At 39.8% G+C, this 26,863-nt stretch overlaps 1 protein-coding gene across 4 annotated transcripts in view; it reads right to left on the bottom strand.

Moving 5' to 3' along the window:
- The window catches only part of sbno2b (strawberry notch homolog 2b), a 75,959-nt gene that overhangs the window by 47,316 nt on the left and 1,780 nt on the right, over nt 1-26,863 (bottom strand). For 3 of the 4 annotated variants that reach the window (XM_030082505.1, XM_030082507.1, XM_030082508.1), the window contains exons 2-3: nt 5,443-5,669; nt 3,866-3,954 (exon numbers count right to left, since the gene is read on the bottom strand). In XM_030082505.1, the coding sequence (XP_029938365.1) occupies nt 3,866-3,954; nt 5,443-5,550 (197 nt within the window). In that variant the 5' untranslated portion in view covers nt 5,551-5,669. Of the gene's footprint in view, nt 1-3,865; nt 3,955-5,442; nt 5,670-23,649; nt 23,696-26,863 lie in introns of all 4 variants that reach the window. The other variant, XM_030082506.1, reaches the window with a different exon arrangement.

Here is a 26,863-nt window from a genome sequence, read left to right as displayed (position 1 = left end):
TGGGCAACACCTTGATTTTGTGTTTTGCAGAGATAGGAAAGAATAAAATAAAAATCTGATCTCAAGATGGAGGGTTCAAAACACCACTTCTGGACAATAGATGCTCAGTGAGTCATGTCTCAATGCGACAGGAGTGGTCTAAAATGAACTGAAGGCCAATTCACACGAAGAAAATGAAATATTCTCAACACAATGGATAGAAACCCTGGCCAGCACTGTCAGTGACAGTAATTACAGTGGTTCAATTCTATATTTAGTCACACACACAGCTGTGTATCACTTTTTATTTCTGTATTTTGTAGTGCGTGCGTGCGTGTATGTGCATGTGTACATGTTGTTGTTCACCTAGTGGAGGGGGGTGACCACGGGGAGAAGAAGCGCGTTTGTGCTAACATGAAAACTCTCTCCAAGTGTGTCTGTTCAGCTAGTAATGAAGCATTTCTTGAGTGCAGCGTCATTTGAATGAACTACAGCTAAGCTGTTAAGTGGAACCCAACAGGTAAACAACAGACACCTTGAGGCATCCTGATGCCTGTAGATTGTAACATGCATCACACACCACAGTGCATTGGGCCTTGAGTCCAAGCAGGATATGCTAGAAATTACCACCACAAATGCCAGCTGATGAGTGTGTTCTTCACGGTGTGCCAACACAAAAATAATGCCCTCGGTAGAACACATGACTTCTATTTTGGGCTTAATTTAAAGAAAAATCAAACAAAATCAAGAACAAAACACAATCATTAAAAGTAAATCAATATATAAAAATTTAGATTAAGACTAAGACTCCAACACAGCTTTGAGAGTTTTAAATTTCACAATTTGTTTTTCAGGTCATGGATTGTTTTAATTCATGTGGTAGGTATGCGATGTATACTCTCATGACCTCTAGTGTTAAAGCATACAACAGATCTGAATCTGATCAAATTCCTCATAGTTATAGATAGTATTTGGGATGTTCTAATCACTGTGTGTAATAAGAGTTTGAGCTGACAAATGTGAATGAACAAACAGTGCATTGAATTTTAGAAACACAGTCCTTGACCATTCACATATTTCCTCACTACCATCATGTGATCTGTATACTCCTCTCTGCTTGTTGTCAATAGTCATGGGAGCAGACAACTGAGGGCTTTCAAGTCCAATCAATTACATGCTGACTGTACAGTGCAAGTCAGTCATTTGAAGCAGCGGCTTGCTCGGTAGTGTACAAATCCAGAAAAAACTAAAAGGGTCATGTGAATAGTGAGACTCAATATCAGACATGATGAGACAGAGAGATCCCTCCCTCGTTTACGGCAGATAGAACTCCATTCTTAACAACACAACAGCAAAGAAAAGCATGGTATCTGATCATAATCTTGCTTGAAGCCAGCAAGTCAATCCATGAGTTTGATCATATTCTTACAAAGTGACAGCGAGAGAGAGAGAGAGAGAGAGAGAGAGAGAGAGAGAGAGAGAGAGAGAGAGAGAGAGAGAGAGAGAGAGAGAGAGAGAGAGAGAGAGAGAGAGAGAGAGAGAAGTTTCATCTGAAACTTGAACTTCCAAAGAAACACTGCTCAAGGACCGATAACGGTGTAAAAGACCACTACTTGTACAGACACAGTGCTTTTGTGGTTATAATGACATAGCCTTTAAGTTATTTAAGATGTGCCTACCAGAGTATGAACCTCCACCTTTACTCTAATCTGATTGTAGCCATTGTACTCCTAATCAGATTGAGCATATAACAATAGATAAATCGTCAACTTAATCTACACTGTCAGTATGAATACTTTCAAAAACAATAAATTGCTTAATTTCAGTGAATTTACCAAATTAATTGATCCGTGTTACATTTGAGATGCAAGGAAAAACAACAATGATATTTCAATTTTCCACAAGGGAAGCATTTAATTGAATATTTCTTATCTACTGCCACAGTGATGAATCCCACTTGACTAACTTCATTGGATTCTTCAAAACTGGCCTCAGAGTGTCTTTTATATCAGTTAAACATCAGTCAAACTGAATAAAACTTCCATTCCTGATGGAAATGCCTCCTCACCAAACCTGAACGAAAGTTTGTCTTTTAACTGCTGTAACCAAGGCTGCATAGAAAAAGCATGTTGTCAGGTATCAGGTAACTCTTGCTGGTTTTAATAAATAAGCACAAAGTTTAATGACTATGTACTAAGCTCTGAATGTTATCAATATATTTTTTCAATATGACATGATGCAGAAAATGTCAAGGACTGCAATTGCCCCTGCCCATCTGAATGTTGCTCAGGCTAACGCAAACAAGATGTTTTACAGGCTTTGAATCACACCCTCTCATTCACACACCCACCTCTAGTTAGAAGAGACAAACACTTCCTATTCACCAATGAGGTCATAAAATTACAACCAAGTTTCAAGATGTTAAGTTTAAATAACCCCTCTCGAGCAAAGCTGACGCCAGGCCACCCACTACAGGAAGTGAAGGAGGTCTGATAAAAGAAACCCATCCTTATTCATGTAAGGAGGCGGTTTGGTGTAAGAATAAGAAGTGATGTATTGTCTTAATTTGATTAGGTCACTTCAGATGTCAGTGAAGCATTAATGGAATCAGCTGTACAAATTCAATGAGCCTTACATCTGAAAAAGCTGTGCTTCCATTGAGACAGCTTAAATTTCATGCACTTCAACCACACAATGTGTTGAAGTCAGTGGAAAATAGTAAAAAGTGACCTCAGTTTGTTAGTTCCTCACACATTTCTTCAAAAATTTGGACAATTATAAATGAAATACTAAAAATTTTGTCCCCAAATCACAAATGAGCTGTTGATTCTTTCTTACAGCAGTGGGAGCGCAATTCGTCATGATCATAAAACCAGACATGAAACGCTAGCTTCTCAAATGTCGATGCCTACTAGCTAATAAAATGGATCAGGAAATTGAGTTACCACCTATATAACATGGGCACATACATTAACTGTTAGTAATTGTGAGCACCCTGCCCATACTGGTGCCAGATGTTGCTGGGACAAGAGCATGAAGTCTGTGAAGGGAAAATCAATCCAAGTCCCATTCCGGAGTCTGATGAAAGACAGTAAAAAACTGGGGACAGCAGGAACAGGGACTTCAAAGCAACATTTTGATTTATACACTGAAGCAGTCATGTCAGTGGCATTAAATAGGACACTAACTATTTTACTAATTATAGTTACTTAACTGTAAAGCAGCATCCATAGTGTTTCAGTTTAAAGATTTTGCCAGATTAGGTAAAGTATTAGGTAAAGTATTAGTAAAAGTATTAGTATTTCTGAATGTTAATTCATCCCAAATTTATTTATATGTTTTAATATACAGTTCAGAATGCACATGAATTAAGCAATCAGGTTAACTGAGTAGCCAATATTCTACTAATCTAGGTCCATACCATAGTATGGTTTTTTTTAACAATATCAAAGGACTTCATTTTTTTTAGACTGTCCTATGAACCCTATCTTTAAAAAAATATTTCCATTGATGTGCCTCATGAGGAAACAACACATGACTGACATATACACAAAATTACAGCAACTTGAAACACAAATGTAAACATTTCAATAAAAAAAGAAGAAAATTATGAGTTTCCAGGTATAAAAAGCATTTGCCTGCTTATGTGCGATAACAGAAAGGTAATTATTATCAGGTAATTATTGCATGAAGCTCAGCAGTTTCTTACCGTTGTAAAGTAACTAATAGTAGTCAATGTTTTATTCGGTAGGGGGGAATCTTAACCAATACAGAGTAATGAAGTCACTTCAAGCTTACCGTCTTCTGAAATGTCATGTTTTTTCTGATGCCGAATAATTTTTAGCTCCTTGAATAAGTCTTGTAAAATGTGTTTGCATGAACTTACTGGTTTCCAGATTGCATAGGGCAGTGTATGCTGTATCCAGGCTGCTGAGCGAAGGATCCCCAGGAACCAGAAGAGGCATATACTGAGTTCTAAAACACACAAAGACAACAACTTTTCATTCTCAAATGAAATGATGTTGAACATCTCGTTACCCAAAAAACTTGATAAAGATACATGGAATTGAACATGTGTCTGCCACATGCTCAGGTGCACACACACAAGCTTCACTGTGTACATCCAGTGTGTCCTCAGAATATTCCCCCAGCAGCACTCCTGCCTCACTGGGTTTGCTCCAGCTATTGCCCCTCTCATGCTCTGATTCCACCTGTCCACCTGCTCCTCCCACAGTGTGTCACTCTCTCTTGTATCCAAAGTATTGGAGGTGTAGCATTTTAAACACTGAACAGCTTGTTAACAACATTGAGGACCTGTAACTGATTTATCATCTTCAGTATGATCACAAAGCCACTGTTCATTGCGTACACCTGATAGTTGACTGGCTCAGTGAGGCATCCGCAGAACACATCCAGCATATCCTTCTGGCCTCAAGTGTTTATAATGCAGAAAGATGTTAGACCCCAAGACGAGCGCAGTTTTTTTTTGCTGAAATATTTGCTGGGAGTGGGACAAAACCTGTTTCATATTCGAACCATTGCGGTATTGTGATTTTCACAAGGTAAATTATCACTGGTATTTTGGGTCAGTTTGATTGCAATAATATAAGCTTTTGTCACTATATGACTTTAATTAAACTAATTCACAGGATTTTGGACAAATCAATGACGAAAAAAATTAAGGAATAAAATATCAAGAGTAGTGCCATGACCCATACTGAATGATTTACACAGCAGCAGCTGTTGATGCGTGACTTGTTATGCAAGTTACTGAACCCATATGTGGTGCCAGTACCCAAATGGCAAAAAACTGCCCAGTTTCAGTTCAACATGCTCAACTCTTGAGAAATTCTGAAGAATTTTGATTATTCACTCATGGCAACAAGGGTAAAACAAACAAAAACTGAAACTGAGTTTGCGTAAATGCAACTTAAAATCCAAGTTCTAAATTAATATTGTTAAGGTGCTTATTTAACTAATTAACTTGCAAAGAACCAATATCTTCAAAATTTGACACACAGAACCAAAATTTGTATATAACAAGAGAGAAATAAAGGACAAGGGGAAAAAGTGGCTAAATAACCCATAATAGTTGTCCTTAACCTCATGGGAAAGCAAACAACAGAATAAGGGGGCATCTCTTCCTTTGTCATGCACTTAAGTTTGTCAGGACATTATTTAGCATTGTTCTCTTGTATAAGAAACTGAAATATGCATACAATAATTCATGAAGTAAAGAGAAAAGAGGAATGAGAGCTAAGATGGTCAAGAATGCAAGTTAATAATACCATGATGGTGTTTTTATGAAAATATGCCTTTATTTTCAATAGATTACAAAATTTATAATTCACTAATTTTATTGTAACCAACTCTATTCAAAACAAAAGGAAAATGGTACACCATAAATGTCCAAGGTGAGACTGTAAATGTTTTTAAAACAACAGGAAAACTGTCACCACACACCTCCATGTTTGAGGGAGCCACAGAGAACATGCTGCTGTCCAGCTGAGGGCCTTCTGGATGCAGGTAGTTCTCCCCGTCCATGGCCAACGCTGAGTGGAGGGTGGGCATCAGAACGCAGCTTCACACATGACCACCAGCTGACTTAGACTGTGCACTCTCCGACCGCCACTCACGTGCTGGCTGAGTATGAGATAGCACTTTCAATTGGGGCAAATAATCTCCATGACCTGAAGAAAAAAAGCAGAGAGAGGAGAGAGGAAAGAGGATAGGAGAGAGGGAAAAACAGACATTAGTAAAAATACTGAGAATTTCCTGTGGCAAAAATGGTCATGGATAACACAAACACACAAACAACCCTAGAAAAAACACAGAACCATATCAGTTGTTTGCTTATCAGTTACGTGAAGTTTACTTCATCGTATAAAATCATACAGAATTAAAATAGCATTGATCTCAAAAGTATAGTGATTGCCACTTATTTTGTCATGTATCCTGTTCAAAATTTTTGAGAATTTTGAGAATAGGAACATATCATATTCTTTGTGTCCAACACAAAGAAAGAAATGTCTTACTGGCTTATAATGGGAAGCATTTCTTGCAAAGTGATGCTCTGGTAACACATCTTTAAATTCAGCACATATGCATTCATTTACATCAAAACATAATAAACCCACAACTTAAACAATCATGTGAACAAGCAAAAAGTCATACAGCTGTATGTGAGAACGCTTATACAACACACCATACATAAATTTGATGCACACTCCACAACTGATGTATTACAATTAATAAAATAAATAAATCAATCAATTCCATAAGAAAGGTTACTGGCCTTTCAACGGGCTCTAAAGGCTGACTAGCTGCATTTGCCACCACATCAAATGAAAACAGATCTTATTCATAATGCAGAGCTTCAGTTTATGGTTATTGACTGACAGGCTTCGTTAGCAGGCTGTCATCTGACATCAATGACGGTACCACATTCATTACAGAACCAATCAAAATCACGATGGGACTTCTTCAGTGGTGTGACCCACTGGGGAGAGGGGACAAGTATATGCTTTTAATTTATACTATATGGATACACTTCATTTGCACATTAATATAAAGGCACTTTCAGATATCATAGTGTACATTATACTTTATGGATACACTTCATTTGCACATTAATATGAGGCATTTTCAGTTATCATAGTGTACATTCACAAGAGCCTTTCTGTTTCAAACCGCTGTCCATATTTTCTATTTTGTATCCAACATCATACCACATCTGATTAGCAGGAACAGTGTGAGGATACAGCCAGAGGATATTCAGCAATGACCTGAAAGTACCCACTCTCCTGTGTCTATTGCACTTGAAAACAGACCCACACACTCACACAGTACATTTGTTATGGTCTAAGCTTATTTTACATCCTCTGCCTTAGAGTGGCTGTTTGAATATTTCATGGTAACATATTTCACATATCTTTTGCCTTTGGAAAAATATTCAACAAATGCGTGGAAGCTCATAAAACACAAGTATCAGACAGTATTGATAAAAACACCATGTACCCGAAGGCTTGCACAGACCAAATAACTCATTCAAAAGCTAGCAGCCTATATTTCCAATGGCTATATATTAGGCTCATTCAAAGCAAAAATTGGAGTATGAATCTTTATTTAGTTTATTTTCTGTGTAAAAAATATATATTGCTCCCTTTGATTAACAAATACAACTTGTAAACTGGTTGTTGCGTAAAACATCCAAAAATTCTTCCACAAAAACACAAAATGTCCCAAAAATGCCACAAATCTGAACAGTGAAGCAATCCATGGCTTCAGCACTTTACAACATCTGCGCAACATCAGTAACACTCCCTTTCTGCAAACTAATCAAACTTACCCTCCTTCCTCTTGCCCTTCATTCATTCCTCCAGTTTGCCCCCAATCTAAGCACAGGCCAGACACGTCCACTGGGGACAAAGCTGCAGCCATAAATCCCAATAGAGTTCATGAGGGTCTAAATAAGAAGGCCTTTGTGCGCTCATTTGTGTGTGTATGTGTGTGTGTGTGTGTGAGAGAGAGAGAGACAGAGAAAGGGAGAGAGAGAGAGAGAGAGAGAGAGAGGGAGAGGGGGTGAGAGAGAGAGAGAGAGAGTGTGCTAACCTAACTTGCAAAGCCAACACACACAAAGGAAGCCCTTCTCCCCTCAGGCTGCCAGTGTGATACTGTCAAATGTGGGGAAACCCACTGCAAAAAGCAACTGACAAATTTGCTCTTTAGTAGGAATGAATAACAAAAATATCAGATCCATTGTTAAAACGTGCATGGCTGATCTGAGGTCTGCAACATCCACACGAAGGCAGGGAAGGTAAATCAAGACGGGGAGAATCACGCCGAGTGCCCACATATTGCGGAACGGCTCCGCTGCGCTGCGCCGCGCAGGTCGCAGCCGTTCCGCAGCCGTACTAGTGCGCCCACCTGATGCGGTATGGCTGCGCCACAGCACTCCGCCTTTTGACCAGACATGAGCTCAGCGCATGCGTGGGATTATTTTTCCATTACGATCTCCATGAAAACATGTTTGAACAGGCACTGTATATCGTTACAATTTACTCACCACTCAGGCCAATAACTTCAGCTATTGTTGCCCAAGTGTTCTCCTTTCTGCTAGTGTCTTTATAAAAAGGATGACTGGTGTCAGAGAGTATTTTGTGCTCTTGTACCTCCAGCATCAGTTTCTCTTCATCAACCATGCTTTCTCTCGAGTTTAAAAACTTCCACTACTCCTTTGTTTTGCGACGCCAGAGCGTGTTCAGGTTTCAAAATAAAGCACTCATCCATAAACGCGTATATTTACGCTTTTATTTACATGTAAAAACATGTGTGACAGCTGCAATAGTAATTTAAATAGATATTTATATAAATAATATGCCTAGGAATAAAAAAAGTCAACTTTTGTAGTAATATGTTTTGATAAAACGGATGTTGCACTCTTTTGGTTTCCTGTTGGTGCTTTGACATTATGGGAAATTGACTCCGGCTCTGCTGCGCCTCCGGCAAAAATAGGCCTGGACCGAAATTGTGCGGACAGCTCTCCGCAGTACGACGGCGGGTGTACGCTCGACGCAGCACTCGCGCAGGCAGTGGGCGCACTCTGCCTGCGACTTCATTGACTTCAATGGGTGCGTAATTGCTGCGTGAGTGCTGCGAACTGCGCAGCGCAGCGGAGCCGTTCCGCAGTATGTGGGCGCTGGCCGTCAGAAGAAAACCTTTTGTTTTTTCAGTGCACTGCTGACTTAGAAGCATTGAAAGGTCTTGTGCTAGTTTATAGTGATCTTTGAGTATACTTCTATCGTTTTCAGACTCCAATGAGTTACTGTGTGCTATATAGATCATTGTGTTCTAGCTACTTGAGCCCAACATAGTTTTCTCTTAGTACCAAACCTCTTTCAAATCAGACTACAAACAGGGTTCCAGTTGAGCTAGTTTCATGTCTGAAAGGGTCAGCGTCTATTGTCCAACTCGACCTTGTGACTGACCTCCCAAGTTGGGCTCAGGCAGGGTGGATTTCCTGAAGTGTGTTATGGTAAAGGGCAGTACTGTGTATGCAGACATAACAAGGTTGCTGAATCAGAGAGACAGATCTGCATCTGCAGATATCAAACAGACCCAAAACACTCAGGAAACCATCATCACATCAAAATTCATGACCACAATATAAACTAGGGTGACGTTAAGACAGGTGTGCAGTTGTTTTGGACATAATGTTTAACAATGTGCTTTGGCGAGCTGTGCTTTCTTCTTGTAGCTTCTGAATAAACTTTAATAAAGGAATAGAATACAATAGAAATATTTTATTAATTCCAGATGGAAGTTGTATAATGTATCTCTCTTGGTTTGTGAGATTCTGTCTGCACTGTCATGAGGGATAACCCATGCAAATCAGTTTAGTAGGAACATTTGTGAAACAATCTGAGGTTGAAGTATCAAATTGTATTTACATAATGGGAAAACCACAATACAAAAATAAAAGGAAAAACAAAAAAGAGCCTACATAAAAGCAAACACATTGAAACTAATGATGACAGATTATTGTCTGAGCTACACTTGCATTTGACACTTTTCTGACTGAAATTTCTGATACAAAATGGCTATCTGAGACACACTAGAGAATGAGATTATCATACTGTTTATTCCTCAGCCGATGAAAGAGATTTGATCCAAGAAGTGTAACAGCTTGAAAACATTTTTGTTCCCCTCAGATTAGCCTTAACAGACTGGTGTTTTGACATCCCAACACTTTCGCCTCCCTCAAAACTCAGCCTCCAACAACCATCACGTCTTCTCGCCGTTTCAAAGGAGAAACTGTTTCTTATTAAGTGCAGTGATTAATAAGAAGCACATCATGTCATTATGCCCTATCCCACCGTTTCCAAACCACCCACAACCACATCACCCCACCATTATCGTGCCAGATTCGGTCTCTTAGCAACAGAAAAATATCTTTTGCTTTTCCCTCTTCCCCAACCCCCACCCCATCAGAGATACTAAGGATAATCGATACTGATCATTGTGAGAGTGGTCCCAGATATCCCCTTCCTGTAAGGTCTCTCATTACCGGAAAACAGCAAAGCCCCCTACTACTTCTAACTCCCGCAGAGAGGACGAGAGGTGATGAGGAAAGCTTTCTGGAGGAAGAAAAGAGATGGCAAAAGATAATGGCACACAACGGCCAAAGGAGTTAATTCATTCATCTGTAGATTAAGAAAATTAAATGGTGTGTGTCAGTGTGTCTCTGTTGATAATATTTGGGTTTGTGGTCTGTGTAAAGGCTGCTCAAAAAAAAAAAAAGTGAATATCAAATATCCTGTAAAGAGGAAGAGAGGCAGAGAAATGGAGACTCACAGCAGTATAATCTCTTAAATCTGGTAATTACGTCAAAGGTTACTGCTGGTTTTTGTTCAGCCCCCCTCCCATGAGTGTTTCCCCCTCCATCTCCCTCTCTCTCTGGGTGGCCTGGTGCAAGAGCTCAGTACTGGGAGATTAGGTCAATCCATAAATGGTATTTGTAAAATCTTAAAAAATGTCAAAAACCTAGACACTGTTCTGCAAAAATGTCATTTCCAAATATATATGTTGAGCTTTTCATATTTTTAACCACTATTGCAAGTGTTGTGACCACATTTTAGGCCAAAAGGCCCCCTTCAGCAGTGTGAGTCACAGTGTCTGCCTGCCAGACAGACAGATTTTGTGCCACTTACCTCTCACACTTTGAAAAATCAAACCATGCACTGTTGTTTAACAGAGCAAAAAACATGCTTGCATTTGAAACAGGTAAGAGGTAGAAGACAGTCTGGATGACTACCTGGCTATTAACTGGTATCCTTCACTGTCAGTGACTGCCCAAACACATGGGGATCATCCCGGGAAGTGTGACTTCCTTAAGCTGCTAAGTCACGATTAACTCTCACGAGGAGAACCACCACCCTGCCTTGCGTGTGTGTGTGTGTGTGTGTGTGTGTGGATACACAATGATAACTCACCACATGACAGATACAGATAATATGAAAGCAGAAAAAAACGTAAACAGACTTTAGTATTCGTTCTTTTTTGTCTCTATCGTCTCAATTATTATTTAACTTAATTTTTTCATTTCATGCTAAAAAACTTATATGCGTAAAATCATACTTTCATCACCAATCATTTGTATTTCATTTGTATGGTATTTTCTGTATAGGGCAGTTCAAAAGCCCCGTTGAGGTATGAGGAGATCCTTCAACACTTAAAGCGGACCTATTACGCTATTTTTCAGTCATGTCATATAGGTCACAGAAGCCCAAAAACATTGTATATAAGTTTGTTTGCCCCAAATTCATCCTATGTTCGGAGTTTGAGCGGTCTAATAAAAAGTGGCTCTGAGGAGCCCTCCTCCAAACAGCCTGTTTTTCACAGCCTACTTTCCGGGATGCACTTGAACGCATCTGGCCACTACCACTCTCTCACACGGTGGGGGCACAGTCAGAGGCACATCCCCTCGACCGTTTCAGCTAGCGAGACAAGGAGGAAAAAGACAATTTTCAAATTTGAACGTCTTAATGAGGCTACGGCAACACATACTACTATAACCACCTATCCGAGGGCCCTCCAAAGGTTGGATCCTCTTCTGGGGTGGGGAGTGGTGTTCCTCTTGTTGACGTAGACAAAAGTAAGATTTCAGAATTGCGTGTTTGAGTGTATATTTCCTTAAAAGTGGAGTGTGCAATTGAGGGAGGTGACTGAATTTTTCACTTCTGGGGGATCATACAGAGGCTCTGGGAGGTAATATGACTGTAAAGACACCTTTTTAAAGTGAATTTTGCATATTTGGACTCCTTTAATATTTTCACATTTCCAAATCTTGTCTGTGACTACGTTTACATGCAGCTAAAATTCGGGTTCAGGTCAATATCTGGGTTTCTGAAACAATTAAGAAAACCCCGTTTACATGCTTTAACAGACAGAGAGTTACCCCATTTACAAGTCAGCGCATTTCAATCGGGATATCCCTTTCCAAACCACGGCGCACGTCATGCTGTTCTCAAAACAAAACAGCTCTGACCGGAGCGGCTTTGTGTTGCCAGATTGGGTGGGGTTTACGCCAAAGCAAGCTTCTTTTTCGAACACGTTGGATGGGTTGATTAAATCATTATGTGTTTATGACGTGTTTTTGTATCATACAAATACTGTTTCAACGTGCATTTTCAACCGAGATGGATGTTTGGGCTGCTTTCTACGAGTTTCAGAAGTTTTTACGGGTTCGATCGACAGATCTGGCAGCCTCCTCCACTGGACTGCAGAGGCTGACGCTGCTGCGGTGACTCCGTTCTGTAGACAGAATGCAGACAGAACGCTTGTTCTGTTGTACATGATTTTTCTGCAGGCCATACAAATCGCCGACTTTCAGAAGGAAGCATGTGCGATGTGCGCGCTCAGAATAACAGTTCGTATCGTGCGTTACGGAAGGCTCACAGAGACAAAAGTGTGGTGAGTTTCATGCCTACTCGTTGCTGGACTCAAAAGACCATGATTCATTGCGGATGGGAGCATGCGCAGAAATAAAAACAATATCCCTTAACTCGTTATCTGTATACACGGCGGCACTTTCGAGTTTGAAGAGTAGCCCAGCGGTCTCTATCGGGTTTTACAAATCTCGAAAATGAGCTTTTCCGGGTTTTGGCGGGTGTTTACATGGCTACGCGCTATTGGGTTATTGCCAACATTCAAGTTTGAAAAGGGTTTGAAAAGAGTTATTGGCTGCATGTAAACGTAGTGTGTGTGTTTCAGAGGGTTTCCATATAGCAGACATCTTTCAGCAAAGTTTTCAACATAAATTTTTGTTCCGGTTTTGTGAATGATTTAAAGCTCATAAAGTAGATATGATTTCATTTGTAGCTCAAGTCTGTCAAATGCTACGTTAAGTGTAGACAGCAGAACCATCTATATTGAAAAAGTAGTACAACTAGTCTCTTTGGCAGTGACACATAAAACCTGCCTTCACCCCCATAGCACCCAGATAGAAAAAAACACTACCTGACTACAAAAATGCAAGAGATACGCACTTTTTCAAGCTTCGGTTTGAGTCTTTTTACCCATCATTTTGAGTTTGTTTTTGAGGATTGCTTGTCTTTTTGGGGCCACATGAATCTGTATATGGGCCACTTTTGTTTCCTTGAGCGACACAATTTACACAGAGCACCTGTGAGGGGCTCTCTGGGGTTACATCACATGATAGATTACACATTCTTTTTTATATAGACCTGTTTTAAAACACAAACACGTAAAAAAAGCATACACATCTGATACAGCATGCAAACAACAATCACCACAAGCGTAAAGAGAGAGAAGGTTAACTATGCTTTTAACACTGGTGAATTTTCATTTCCAAATATCTTTAACACAGGCATTTGTGTTGAAAGCATTGACAAAGGTGATTCGTGTAGTGTAAACTCAATAGATGGGTTAGACAAGGTTAGTTAGGTTACTGCCCCAGGGAAAACTGTCAGCTTTTAACATCACTCTTTCAGTGCTTTGTTGTACACAAGAGGTCAATCCAGTCCATCTTGTTTTTTCCCCCTCTTTAACATTGGTTTTAGTTCTACAAAAAGATTAGGTCATAGTAGGCTGAATTAGATAATATTGTTACCCTGTTTAGTGAACTGAGAAGATGCCAAAATCTATATCATGCTGCAGCTTGTTTCATGCCTAAGACTGGATGCACAGATGATGATGGTTAATTTAGCAGTGATCATCTGTAACATAATGTCTATTGATTTTATTGAATTTATATGTATTATCCCATTTCAATCAAGCAAGTTAAATAAAATGGTACTAGTGGTTCCTGCATTCAAATAAAAGAGTTTTTACAGATTCTGCAATACAGGGGTACATAGGGAGGACATAAACTGTAGCTACAAAATGGAAAACTTGTTAAAGTGTGATTATGTAGGTTGTACATATCACATTGCTAAATAGCACTAGCATTGCAGAGTGGGATTCCTCAGATCTCCCAACAAAAGGTTGTACATTTTAAAAATGCCAAATGTATAGAAAATAAACCACAAACTTGAAATGAATCAAGCACTGGTCAGAAAAAATATCACTATCACAAAGAATGCTTGATATTAATAGCAAGTTATCAAAGAAAACTGTGGGATTATAAAACTCAGTAAAGAGGACAGATGATCATTTTACAGAATGCCAAAACAACTTAGAACAAACAAGGGCAACTGGATTGACAACTTGCACATCACAAAATAGGATTGGAGCAACACTAAGTGCTGGCAGCTAACCCTGCGGCAGCTGTGAGCATTGACCTTACTTAACTTATTCATGGAGTATTCCATTTTTTTGTAGCTGTGGTAAACTACAACAATCACATATTATCTGCCACTGCTTTCATCCAACAGCCAGCAACACAGTCTACATGTAATAAGAGTATCCTTCTACAACCTCACCCTAGGGTTGGGCAATATGAACAAAATCTTATATCACGGTATCAGAAATGTCATATCACGTTAACGGTATATATCACGTTTTCCCCTGTAAATTCATATAATTACTTAAAAATAACTAAACTGTCACATTTGCTCATTTTCCTCTTTTATTTTTTAAACTCTGGTTTATTTAACTTCAATTATAAAAAAAAAAAAAAAAAAAAATCACAACATGAAAGAAAAAAAGACCTGAGTTTTTAGCGTCACTCCAGGAGCTGCTAGTCTCTGTGTCCACCATTATGGCTACCACCCCTCCTGGATACGCTGGTGTTGTTCGCGAGCGCACCCTGTGCTTACCTGACCAATGAAACGCAGCGAACAAACCCCGCACGACGTCGGGACACGCTGTGAAAATGCACAAACGCACCCAAACAATTTTGTTCTGGCTGTCCAGATAGCGAGTGCAGACAACTGTACACTGACTCAGAGAGCTGCAGCAGACATCTGCTCTCTCTCCGGTATAAACGGTATGGCAAAATTTCAACCGGTACACACTTTTACACCGTCACACGGTATTATACTGTCATGCCGCTCAGCCCTACCTCAACCTAACCAGAACAGCAGAAAGTCATCACCTCTGAGCCTCGTTCAGCAAAGGTTTCTTCCTGTTTCTCCTTTCCGCAGCCACTTATGCTCATGCCCATGTGGAACTGTTGGGTTTTACACTGTAAAAGTGCTTTGAAATGACTATATTGTATTTAGTACTTTACATAATGAATTGAGCAAAACGTTCACACTTAATCACTTTTATATTTCAGAGTTCTGTGCACTTGTGTGAGATGACTATTTCTTATGCTTATGTTCACTATGACATTAAAGCTCGACACCATAACACAGATGCCCTTTGACAGTGTGAGCATACATCATTTTCTCATACGACAGCCATCTGATGGCATCTGCCACTCTCTCTCCTGTCATACCCTGCATCTGCATGTACAGCTAATGAGCCGCCTGACAACAACCATTCAGTCCAACGCACAACACTCACTCGTCAGCAATCCGAGTCCATCAGCATCAGCAGTAATCAGGTTAGAAATGATCGCTGCCCGGCTGCTTCACACCAGAGCGGCAAGGGGGCTGTTAGCTGGTTATGATTGCCTTCGCTGGCTGGATTCATTAGCTACTGTGATGAAATATTCATAAAAGGAACAAGTTACTTCTCAGGGAAACACAGAGCTCCATCATTCAAAACAGACTACATTATTAATCAGCACCTTTATCAACACAATGGGTCTATACTCACCACTGTGTGCACATGCAGAAAACACACACGTGCACGAGGCATTTTCTTAAGCACATACAAGGAGGGACACGGACATTTGCTACAGGTTGTTTGCAGTCCTCCTAGCAGGAGCGGAATTTCCATTCAGTACTACAGCCATTGCCATAAAGGGGCTGAGGACAGCTTCGTAAGAGAGTGAGACACAGCACAGAGACTAATGATCAAATGACAGTGTAACTCAATCTGCTGTTATCAAAAACTGGAAAATGGAAATAAATTTGGGTTTTAGGGTCAGTTGTCACTGTGTTTCCACCGCTCAAGTTTTTATCAAAAAGTCTCTTTGAAATGGGATACTGTTGAACAAGGGGGCAGTTATCTGTTGGTTAAACTGAAGGCTAAGTTCAGAGATTTAGTAGTTTGAAAGTGGATAACAATTAAGCCTTATCAGATGTTCATCAACCTACTCCGAATGGCTATTTAGCCTTGTTTTGCTATGGTGATGAATAGCTCTGTGACCATGAACACCAACTGAATGATACATTAACATAATTTATCTACAATGTGAGAACTTAATCAAGCTCTTGTTGCTCAGAGGATGTCTTTGTTGTGGTAAATAATAAACAGGCAGATGGAAAAGAGAGACAGGTGAGAACGGAGCAGATATTTTGCAATAGCCCCATTTACATGGATCCAAAAATCCTCCTGATAATGGGACTGTGACATCAAATGGATTGAAAATGTCTCATATAAACTCCTCAGTCGATCTGATTCACTCAGATGGGATTCAATTTTGGATAAGATTGTAAAAGGTAGTCTACTACAATTAATAATCTGCTTGATGCCTCATAAGGTATAAACAGCTGAAGACAGCAGATCCTGTTATTACGAGCAGATGACTCGCTTTGAGCATGCGCTCCTTCGTAACGCAGTCACGTAATGACATGGACAGAAAACAGGAAGCAGGAATTATGAAAGTCAAAACCAAAACAAGCAGAAGAACTGGAAAGTAGCTGGGAAAAACTCTTTAATAGAAACCCTGAGAGCGCAAAAGCTTGAGAGGCGAGATGCCCGCAAATCGCACAACAGCAAGTTGTTCAAACTGCTTCGCAGTACTCTACTCACAACAGAGTGGCAGCGGATCGCTACCAGGGGGCTTATGACAGAGCTGTTTCAATGCCTGTTTGATCAGAAATCCAGTGGATAAAAAAAAAACTGGTAGGCATTGAAAACAACTGACTACAGAGCAAAAGATGAGAACCTGAAAAGTGAGAGAGAGACCTTTTGCGCATGGAACAGATAGTGTATAATCTGTTTCAGCTGGGGCCCATATAGTCAAGGATTGATTGGAGCGCTTTATTTAGCATTCATGTATACAGGTCCATGAATGTTTTCAATCAGATTGACCAAAAAAAACAAAAAAAAAACAAAAAAACAAAACAAACAACTATGTAAACAGGTCCAATGAAGAGCACAATGAGGGACAAAAAACAATGATGTGAATTGGCTTGATGACATTCATTTTGGAGCAAAATCCCTATTTCTACCAGCACCTACCAAAAATAGATCAAAGGCTAACTAGTTCAAAGAGAGGACGATCCACTTAGCTGCTTCTTTGCCCCGTTTTCCTCTGTCATCTAATTTCCTCAGAAGAGAAGGATGATGACACACACTAGCAGTGTGCAGCTTTTATTACTTTACTTCAACAAGTCAGGAGAACAGAGTACACCTTCTCTTACCTCAGTAAATTTGGGGGGGAAATACCTGTAAAATAAAAAGTGGACAAGCCAACATTTTAAAAAGCACTTTGTATTTTTTATCTAACGGGCAAAAGCTGTGTTGTTTTTTTCCTGAACTATCAGTCTCAACTTTCTTGAATGTTTCCTTTCAAAATCTGCTAACTGGCATTGTTCTGTGTAAGCAAATGGAAGGGTGCTTACACAACAGGGACTCTGTTCGATTAGACAAAAAACATTTACACCATCAGTTTGGTTGACATTCACACAAGGTCAGCAGCTGCGCGTTTGAGGCAGTCTTGACCCAAACACACACACTGGCAAACATTAAAAAAAAAACTCAAGGAAGAAGAAAAACAGGCTAATTGATTGGTCAGGACTGAAAAGATTAATCACCTTTAGCTTGCATGTTCAAAAAAAAAAAAACACTCACAGGCAATTTCTGGGGTTTCTGGTCTTACTTTTGCAAATAAATCTATTGGCTTTTTCATAAGAAGCTGCCCAGTTAGAGCAGGCAAGGGTTAGCATGCCATCAAGCCTGGCATGAATGTAGCACTATCAAAAAAGATGGGTGAGTATGAGGGACTGTGACATGCTGCTCTGGTTGCACAGTTCTTTGTCTGTACTTGTTCAGATGGACAGTTCAACAGTATTTCCCACTGTATAAAACCACACCAGGGTTCACTAGCAAGTGTTATGATACACATGCTGTAAAACACAACACCACATTTTCACTTGTTTGGCCCATACTAGAGTGCTGATGGGTTGCACAAACAAAGTGGTCTATCCAAGAAAGTGAACTTTGATCTGCTTGTAGTGAATCAAATATTGCTGCTGTTTAAGTCAAGCCTCTACCTAAAAATCCTGTACTTTTATCGGAACAACCGTCAAACGGCATTTTATTAAATCTCTAATGGGACTGAAATACTACAATAGAAAAATATTAACAATAAATACAGTGCTAACTGTCAAATCTTTAAAACGAAGATTTTAGCTATTACCTACTCTAGTAGCTAAAACAAGCTCGTCTTAATATTTCTCACCACCCTTCTCTCGAATTTAGTCTCTTTATCACCCATCCCACACTCTGTTTTCTGACACTGCCACTCCCATCCACAAACATCTGCCTTGTGCCATGTCCCCCTTTTCCATATCTATTCTTTTTCTCTCCCTGCAGTGACAGCGAGCTGGTGGTGCTCACCCAATTTGAACCCTTGGGGGATTGAGTTCAAGGAGGCAGCATGTCTCGAAATCTGTGACCCTCAGCTGCGGCTATTCGGCAGTTCGGTCATAACATCCAAAATCTGGAAGATGCACTTTTCACAAGCTAATGACATGGCACAATAAAATAAAATAATCTTGACAGCTGTACTGAGGTGCAAAAACAACCACAACAACAAAACAACAAAACATCTTGGTTCTGGTCTATAAAATGCACTGATGGTAGGAATTCAGTGAAATGTGTGCTAACGTTGTTGGAATCCACAAAGGCTCTACGCCACTAAAACTGGCTTACTACACTTCTCTGGCAGCCGTGAAGAATATTGCGCCACATGTAGAGCATCGGGGAGCCTGTCTGTACTGACTTGCTGTGCTGAGTTCAGTTCAGTTCATTGTTTGACCTCAGTTAATGGTTGGATGACTGATCGAGCATGACTGGCTTTGTACACTTAAACATTAACATATCAGTAAAGCAGTTGTTTAGGTGTAAATCACTCCAAAAAATGAGAAATCAGAGATAATGAGGATTAACTTTATGCAAATCAAAATACAAATAATGGCATTCTACTTGATGACTAAATGATGGAACAATGGGTTTCAAAGAAAATTTGAAGATTTGTGGGTAAGGCTCTTCTCAGTGAGATGGACGTTTGTCATGTGATGCATTGTTTGTGGTACAGAAGAGCTTTAACATATCAAAAACACTTTACAGCAGAGCGTTAAAGCAATGATTAGATGATTTGTTAAAAAATAAGCAAAAAAAAAAAAAAACCCATCAACACAGGAACTGAAAACTACTGACGCAGGTATATGCACCCACAAATATAAGTCACAATTCAATGAGGCTACTTAAAAATGCTGCACTACACTTGTGCCTTGAGGCACAATATATGCCAGTCATATTTAATTAAACAAATCATCTTAAGATCTTTGCTGAGCATTGAGATGTAAAAACTGAACAGCTGCAGAGCCAAAGAAAATTAACAAACGCATCAGGATTACAAATGTGTGCAACTAGTCGACTAAACGAGAGCTCCCTGATAGGAAGCACCTGAAACATCAGCCGTTACTAGTCGTTACTTACTAATAAACTGCAACACAATCACTTTTATTAACCACCAGCTGCAAAAAAATTAACATGTCAATTCTCCAGTAAAAAGGTGAAAACAGTGGCATGAATTAAAAAAAAAAAAAAAAAAAAATCTGCATGTTTGTAGGGTTTATGCCAGTTGTGTCAAACTTATTTTAGTTCAGGGAAAAACTAGAGGGCCAGTGAAACAACAGCACAATGAATGTGGTTACATGGGTGTTTTTAATTCAGAATTGCTTTATTTCGGATTAAAAAATTCTGAATTATAATCATGAGCTTTGTGTTTACGTCTGAAAAACAAAGGATTAAATGCTCTTTAACGCTAGTGGCTGTGAAGCGTTTTGATTGGAAAACGGAATATCATCAAATTAAGCACAACTTAACATCATACCCCTTTGCAAAATACAGTGAAATGGTTCTTCCAATCCTGCTGCAACTAAAAATGCAGAATGACTCAATTGCCATTTCACAGGCCGGACTGTAACCTCTGGAATCGCAGGTTTTGCCCACAGACCATACATTTGACAAAACTCACCACAATGACAGAAAACCTGAAGTAAACACTCCAGCCACCCCCTCCTGTCAGAGGCGCACAGCACAGGAGGGGTGGAAGTTTTGGTTCAACCAGGTTTTTTGCATTCTCCTCAGATAATTTTTTTACTCCTCAATGTAAGATGCATGAAATTGCCAGATCCTCCGTAAAGTGCTTTTGGATGATTTTGACAATTGGTGCATTTGTGATGTGCGCTACTTAAATATCCATTATTTGTGCAGCACAATTGATAGATCGCCCCAATCACACAAAAAGTGCCGGAAACCTCCTACACTACCCATCACTATGTTATGCCTGTCTGAAAACTTCAGACGTGAGCAGTGCAAGCGTGCAGGAAGGGCAGGGCTGTGAGTGCAGCTCACTCAAAATGAGAGAAGCGGCAGACAGGTGAGAAACAGAAACGTGGCAACTTCTAAAACTAATATTTTCATGCAAAAAGCTATAATGATGATAATGACATTGTATTTTTCAATACTGAACTTTAAGAAAATGTTGACATATCAAAAATTTCCATTTATTGTCCAGTCCCACATATAAAACATTTTAAAACTATCAAACATTCTAAAACGGTCACAACTAAAGGTCAATCAACCCAGAATATTGCAAGAACTCTGAATATATCCCCAAGTGCAGATTTGAAAGCATCAAGTACAACAACAAAACTGGCTGATATGAGGACTACACCAGTAAAGGAAAACCAGGGGTCACCTCAGCTGCTGAGGATTTCACCAGGGTCACCAGCCTCAGAAATCACAAGTTAAAAGTTAGGATGAGTGCCCAGATAAATGCCACACAGAGTACTAGAAGTAGAAATCTCTGCATCAACTGCTCAGAGGAGGCTGTGCAAATTAGCCATTTATGGTCAAATAGCAGCTAGGAAACCACTGTTAAGGAACAGCAACAATAAGAGATTGGGGGGCAACCTGGCTACACAGCATCCTGTAGTGACATGCCATCCCATCTGGTTTCTGTTTAGTTGGACCATCATTTATTTTTCTAACAGGACAATGAACCTAAACACACTGTTCAAGGGCTCTCTGACCAAGAAGAGGAGCGATGAAGTGCTTCGTCAGATGACCTGGCCTTCACAGTCACCTGACCTAAACCCAATCAAAATAATTTGGGCTGCATGAGATGGAACATGGAGTGAAGGCAAAAGGCCCAACAAGTGCTCAGCATCTCTGAGAAGTCCTTCGAGGCTGCTGGAAAACCATTTCAGGTGACTATCTCATGAAGCTTATCCAGAGAATTCCAAGGATGTGCAGTGCAGTAATGAAAGCCAAGGGAAATATCTAAAATATAGAACATGTCTGGAATTATTTCACACTTTTTTGTTTGCTACATAATCCGATATATGTTCACTCATAGTTCTGATGCCTACAGTGAATATACAATGTAATTAGTTGCAAAAATAAAGAAAAAAAGCATTGAATGAGAAGGTGTGATCAAACTTTTGAAGGGTAATGAAGAGATGAGCAGCTTAGCAAAATAAAAATCCCCAAATTGTGCAAGTTATCATCTGCAAATGAAAAAACAACAACTGATTACATCTAACTGACCTTTAGATGTTACTTCTGCACTAATGTTGAAAGGACAGCATCTGCTGACATAACTTCATTAGATTTTTAAATTTTTTTCTCATAACAATGTCTTTCTTTCCCAAAAAGACATTAATCACTTTGGTGATGCAGGTAAACAATCAACCTTCATTACCATTACCGTGTAGTGTTAAATTATCAGTAAGTGGCGATGACTGCCACGGTCCATTCCCCTTTGGCTCAAGTCTATTTAATCTCCACACAAATCCTACCTCCAACACTGCCTCAATAACTACTCAGGATACGTCAAAGATGAGGAAAACACACACAAATCCGATTGGGCACTACAAAGTTTTTTTGAGGAGAATTTAAAATCAACACAGAACAACACCACAAATACTTTAGAAAAGGCAGGATGAAGCCATTCAAGTCACTGGTATAAACTTTATATGAGAGCTGTCATGATACACTAATACTCTAAACATCCATTGTATTAGAAAACAATTTTTTATTGTGTTATAAATGTGCATTATAATAATATGTGAATATTATGGTGCTACTTGAATACACTGTGTGCTGAGCATTTCATGAAATGGTATATCGCTGTCTGTTTCGTCAGTGCTGCTTCATCTCCCTACTCCAGTCTACCTGACTGTAACACTTCCATTTGTACATGCGTATACATTTAATCTACATTTGTGCACCCAACAGCAGTGACTTGATAAACGACACATGAGTAGCCAGCATCTTAGTCTGGCTCCCAGATATCAGCGGCAAAAACGCAGAATAAGGATGCAACGACAATGACTACGTTTACATGCAGCTAAAATTCGGGTTCAGGTCAATATCTGGGTTTCTGAAACATTAGGAAAACCCTGTTTACATGCTTTAACAGACAGAGAGTTACCCCGTTTACAAGTCAGCGCATTCAATCGGCATATCCCTTTCCAAACCACGGCGCACGTCATGCTGTTCTCAAAACAAAACAGCTCTGGCCGGAGCGGCTTTGTGTTGCCAGGTTGGGTGGGATTTCCGCAAAAACAAGCTTCTTTTTTGAACATGTTGGATGGGTTGATTTAAATGATTGTGTTTATGACATGTTTTATTTATCATACAAATACGGTTTTAACGTGCATTTTCAACTGAGGAGGAGGTTTGGGCTGCTTTCTACGGGTTTCAGATTTTTTTACGGCCTCGATCGACAGATCTGGCAACCTCCTCCACTGGACTGCAGAGGCTGACGCTGCTGCGATGACTCCGTTCTGTAGACGGAACGCAGACAGAACGGTTGTTCTGTTGCTCATGATTTTTCTGCAGGCCATTTTCAGAAGGAAGCATGTGCGATGTGCGCGCTCAGAATAACAGTTCATATCGTGTGTTACGGAAGCCTGACACGGACGAAAGTGTGGTGAGTTTCGCGCCTACTCGTTGCTGGACTCAAAAGACCATGATTCATTGCGGCTGGGAGCATGCGCAGAGCCACAAACAATGTCCCTTAACTCGATATCTGTTTACATGGCGGCACTTTCGAGTTTGAAAAGGAGTAACCCAGCGGTCTTTATCGGGTTTTACAAATCTCGAAAATGAGCTTTTCCGGGTTTTGGCGGGTGTTTACATGGCCACACGCTATTGGGTTATTGCCAACATTCGAGTTTGAAAAGGGTTTGAAAAGGGTTATTGGCTGCATGTAAACGTAGTGAATGAGACACTGTAAGAGTGAACTGGCCCTTGTGGGAGTTTTTCCAGTTCTGTAAATTGGACCAAGAAGTTTGTGACACACTAGTTTGCTGAAAGTGCCAAGCAACTTTATCTGCCACAAACTTGTTCACTCACCTTTGGTACACGTCCTTCAGGATTCTATCGGACCCCAGAGAGTGAGCTGTGCCAACAAGAATAGTTTGTGTTACAGCAAGGTCTTTGATGTCTTTAATGCAAAATAAATAAATAAAATAACCCGCCATGTTTAGCTCAAACCAAGTGATCAGCATGTTCACACAATGTCAGATAGGTTGCTTAATCCAACAACGTGTAAGCAAAACACTATTAGCCACTTTGCCTATATCTATAGCTAACTTTGATAGCTGAAGAGAAGCAGCAGTGGCTGCAGTGAGATTGACAGCAACTGGTAGAGTCTGGTATAGGTTGTTGTGAGGTGAGCAGCGGTTATAATTTCTTCCATATAACGCTCCATAAGACATCTCTCAGTAACTTAAACTAGCCTTGATAAAGATTTATTTCACATAAGCATACGAACAAAGCCATTGTTGCATCAAGTTCAATGTATCATGCACAATAGTGCACTAGTCATGACTGGGGATACATAGCCAGTAGACACATCTACACCAAAAAAAGTTCATCATGTCTCAACTGGAAAAGTCAAAAATATGGCAAAATATCCTAAAACACATGAATACATAAAGCTAAAGAGGACTTTGATAGATTGTGTTTTTGCAAATGATTATCATGAAGTGACAACTAGCTATGGTGAAAATCATACACTATAGTAAACAAATTGAATGTAATAGGCAAAAACACATGGCAATAGGTCCCTGTTATAAAGAGAAATACAAAAAAACACCCTGCAGTAAATTTTGTGTCAATACTGTCAAGCTATAATTTTTTTCCACACAAAAATTAACCAAATCATATCACATCATGTTAATGTGCAAGATGTTTGCAAATGAAAATGAAACAACTCGCTCAATACAAGTGCACTAAGGCCTAAGACTATGATGGCTCAAAATATTTCAATGGAACTGACTATTTAAGAAAAAAATAAGAGACACACTTTTAGGTAGGTACTAATCTAAATTGATAACATTAATAAATTCTGTACACAGTAATTGCTAAATATTGTAAGTCTATTTCTCGTATGTTTCTTTCCTGGATGAGTCCCACTTTGAAACCACTGTCTGTTTTTTGCAGAAAGATTCTGACACACTTTTTCCACAGAAAACCATAAGGCAAAGCAGTGGGGCATGCCAGAGTATAGCATGTTCCCCTGCATTTCACTCATCGCTTACTGAGCTCTTATGTGGCTTGGGAGAGGTCCACATAGCCTCCAGGTCCAGGGATATGAGCTGGGACACGGGGTACTCAAAACAGCCCATCATAAAGAACTTGGTTGTCTCCTGTCAAAGTGCAAAACTGAGGAGCATGGCTACATAATCTGAGTCAGGCAGTTTTTCTTTGAGTCCTCACTGACCAAACATCAGTGCACAAACATCTTGTTTAATACACAAAACATTATGAAATGAAGGAAGGAATTCCGGGAAAGCAGGAACTGAATCAAACACATTACCTAGGCCCCCTCCTCCACTCCACGTTCTTCACTCTCACTCTAATCAACCCACAGGCCATAAATGAGATTTATCACTGGCACCAATTGGAGAGGGGAGAAAACGAGCTAGCAAAGACAAGGGGAGAGGGAGAATGGGGGCCAAGTCACAAACAGCAGGGGGCAAGAGCCATGCCTCAGTATGGATCACAGCTGTTTGAGCTAATCAGACCAAGAGGAAATTCAAAACTACATTTTTGAATTGAAAAGTAGTATTATATTTCTTGGTTTTGGCTCTGCTCAGTTCATTTTGTCACACAAAGCATGAAACATTTATAATGAAGCAAAAAAAAGGTCAAAAGTCATCTCAAAACTTTCAAGTGTTATCGGAGTAACTCGCTAATCCTGCTTTGCAAATAAACCCCACGTGTATCATCTTTACAGCTCCTCTAGGCTCAGAACACAGTACCAACAGACTAGTGTGTTGTGACCCTCAGAGACCCTGCAGGGCTAGCAGCCATCAATTGTCTGACACAGTGGGAGATTAGAAAAAGGGGGCTGTGCAGCATAAGCACACACGAACACACAGCAGCGCTGTTCACAGTTCACCTTCACCATTATTGCTCATGCAAACATGGAATTTCCCCATGCCCTTAAGATATTGCATGCTTGCTGGCTTATTTCAACTAAAGGAGTTGAGAATTACTGTCCTTTTACCTCAAACAGACCATCAAGAAGAGGACAATACAACAAAGCCATTGTGCTGTCTGTATGGTTATCTGAAAGATCATGCAGATATTGTTTTGCAGACATAAGATGAGCTACGAAAAACACCCATGCTGTCGCTATTAAAATCTGTGGTGGTGACATAGATCTGGCTGCAAGAGGGATTTGACAACAAATGACACCAAGGCCACTGGCTACGTAACAGGGGGTAGGAAAACTCAACTAAAACTGAGACAAGGACCTGGAGTGTTTTTTCATTTCATATCCATTAAAATGGATCAATCAGCATGATGGGAATGACATAATTAGAAAAAGAGACAACAACCATGGTAACCTACTGTGTCAAGGCCTGTATAAGGCTTTGACTAGCCTTTGCCGCAGGCAACAGTCACAGTGGAAACTAAAGAGTGAAAATTGCAGGAAAGAAAGAACTAAAGAGGACAGCTTTGAGAGCACTATTTTCATTTCCCTTTGGTCACTCCTTCAGCATTCTGAGTCAGCCCCAAATATCCCAGTCTGTTTACTTTCTTTTAAATATGACCATTTTTTTTAACCCACAACTAATTCTATATTTTAGGCACAAAATGTTGGTTGAAAGCCAAATAGTGTAAAGGCGAGAATACACACAACAGTGAAACCTCTTTCACAAAAAACACATAAATCTTTTTTCTTTTATAGATAGAAATACGCTTGGGAGACAATGTACTGCACGCACGTTTCACATAAAGTTTTTTCTTAAACTTTATAAAGCTTCCCGAGAAACAAAATACTAACTAAACTGATCCCTTTAGGGAAATTTCTTTTTTCTGCATTGACCCATCGGTGGGCAGCTGTATTACAGCACGCCGGGTCAAAGGTCTTGCTCAGGGACCCACAGTATGGTGACCTGTGAAGAGCAAACCTGCAAACTTATGATCCTAAGTCCACCTATCTATCACTATTCCACCACGACCTTAAGTCACAATGCAAGAGAATTTTTTTTTGATTTGCTTTTCAAGAATATTATGCTATAAAACAATGCAGACATATCAAGTTATAGCCAAT

Source organism: Salarias fasciatus, chromosome 23, assembly GCF_902148845.1.
Source record: "Salarias fasciatus chromosome 23, fSalaFa1.1, whole genome shotgun sequence".
NCBI classification, from domain to species: Eukaryota; Metazoa; Chordata; class Actinopteri; order Blenniiformes; family Blenniidae; genus Salarias; species Salarias fasciatus.
Note: the sequence above shows the minus strand (reverse complement) of the source record. Positions and strands in the feature narration are given on the sequence as shown.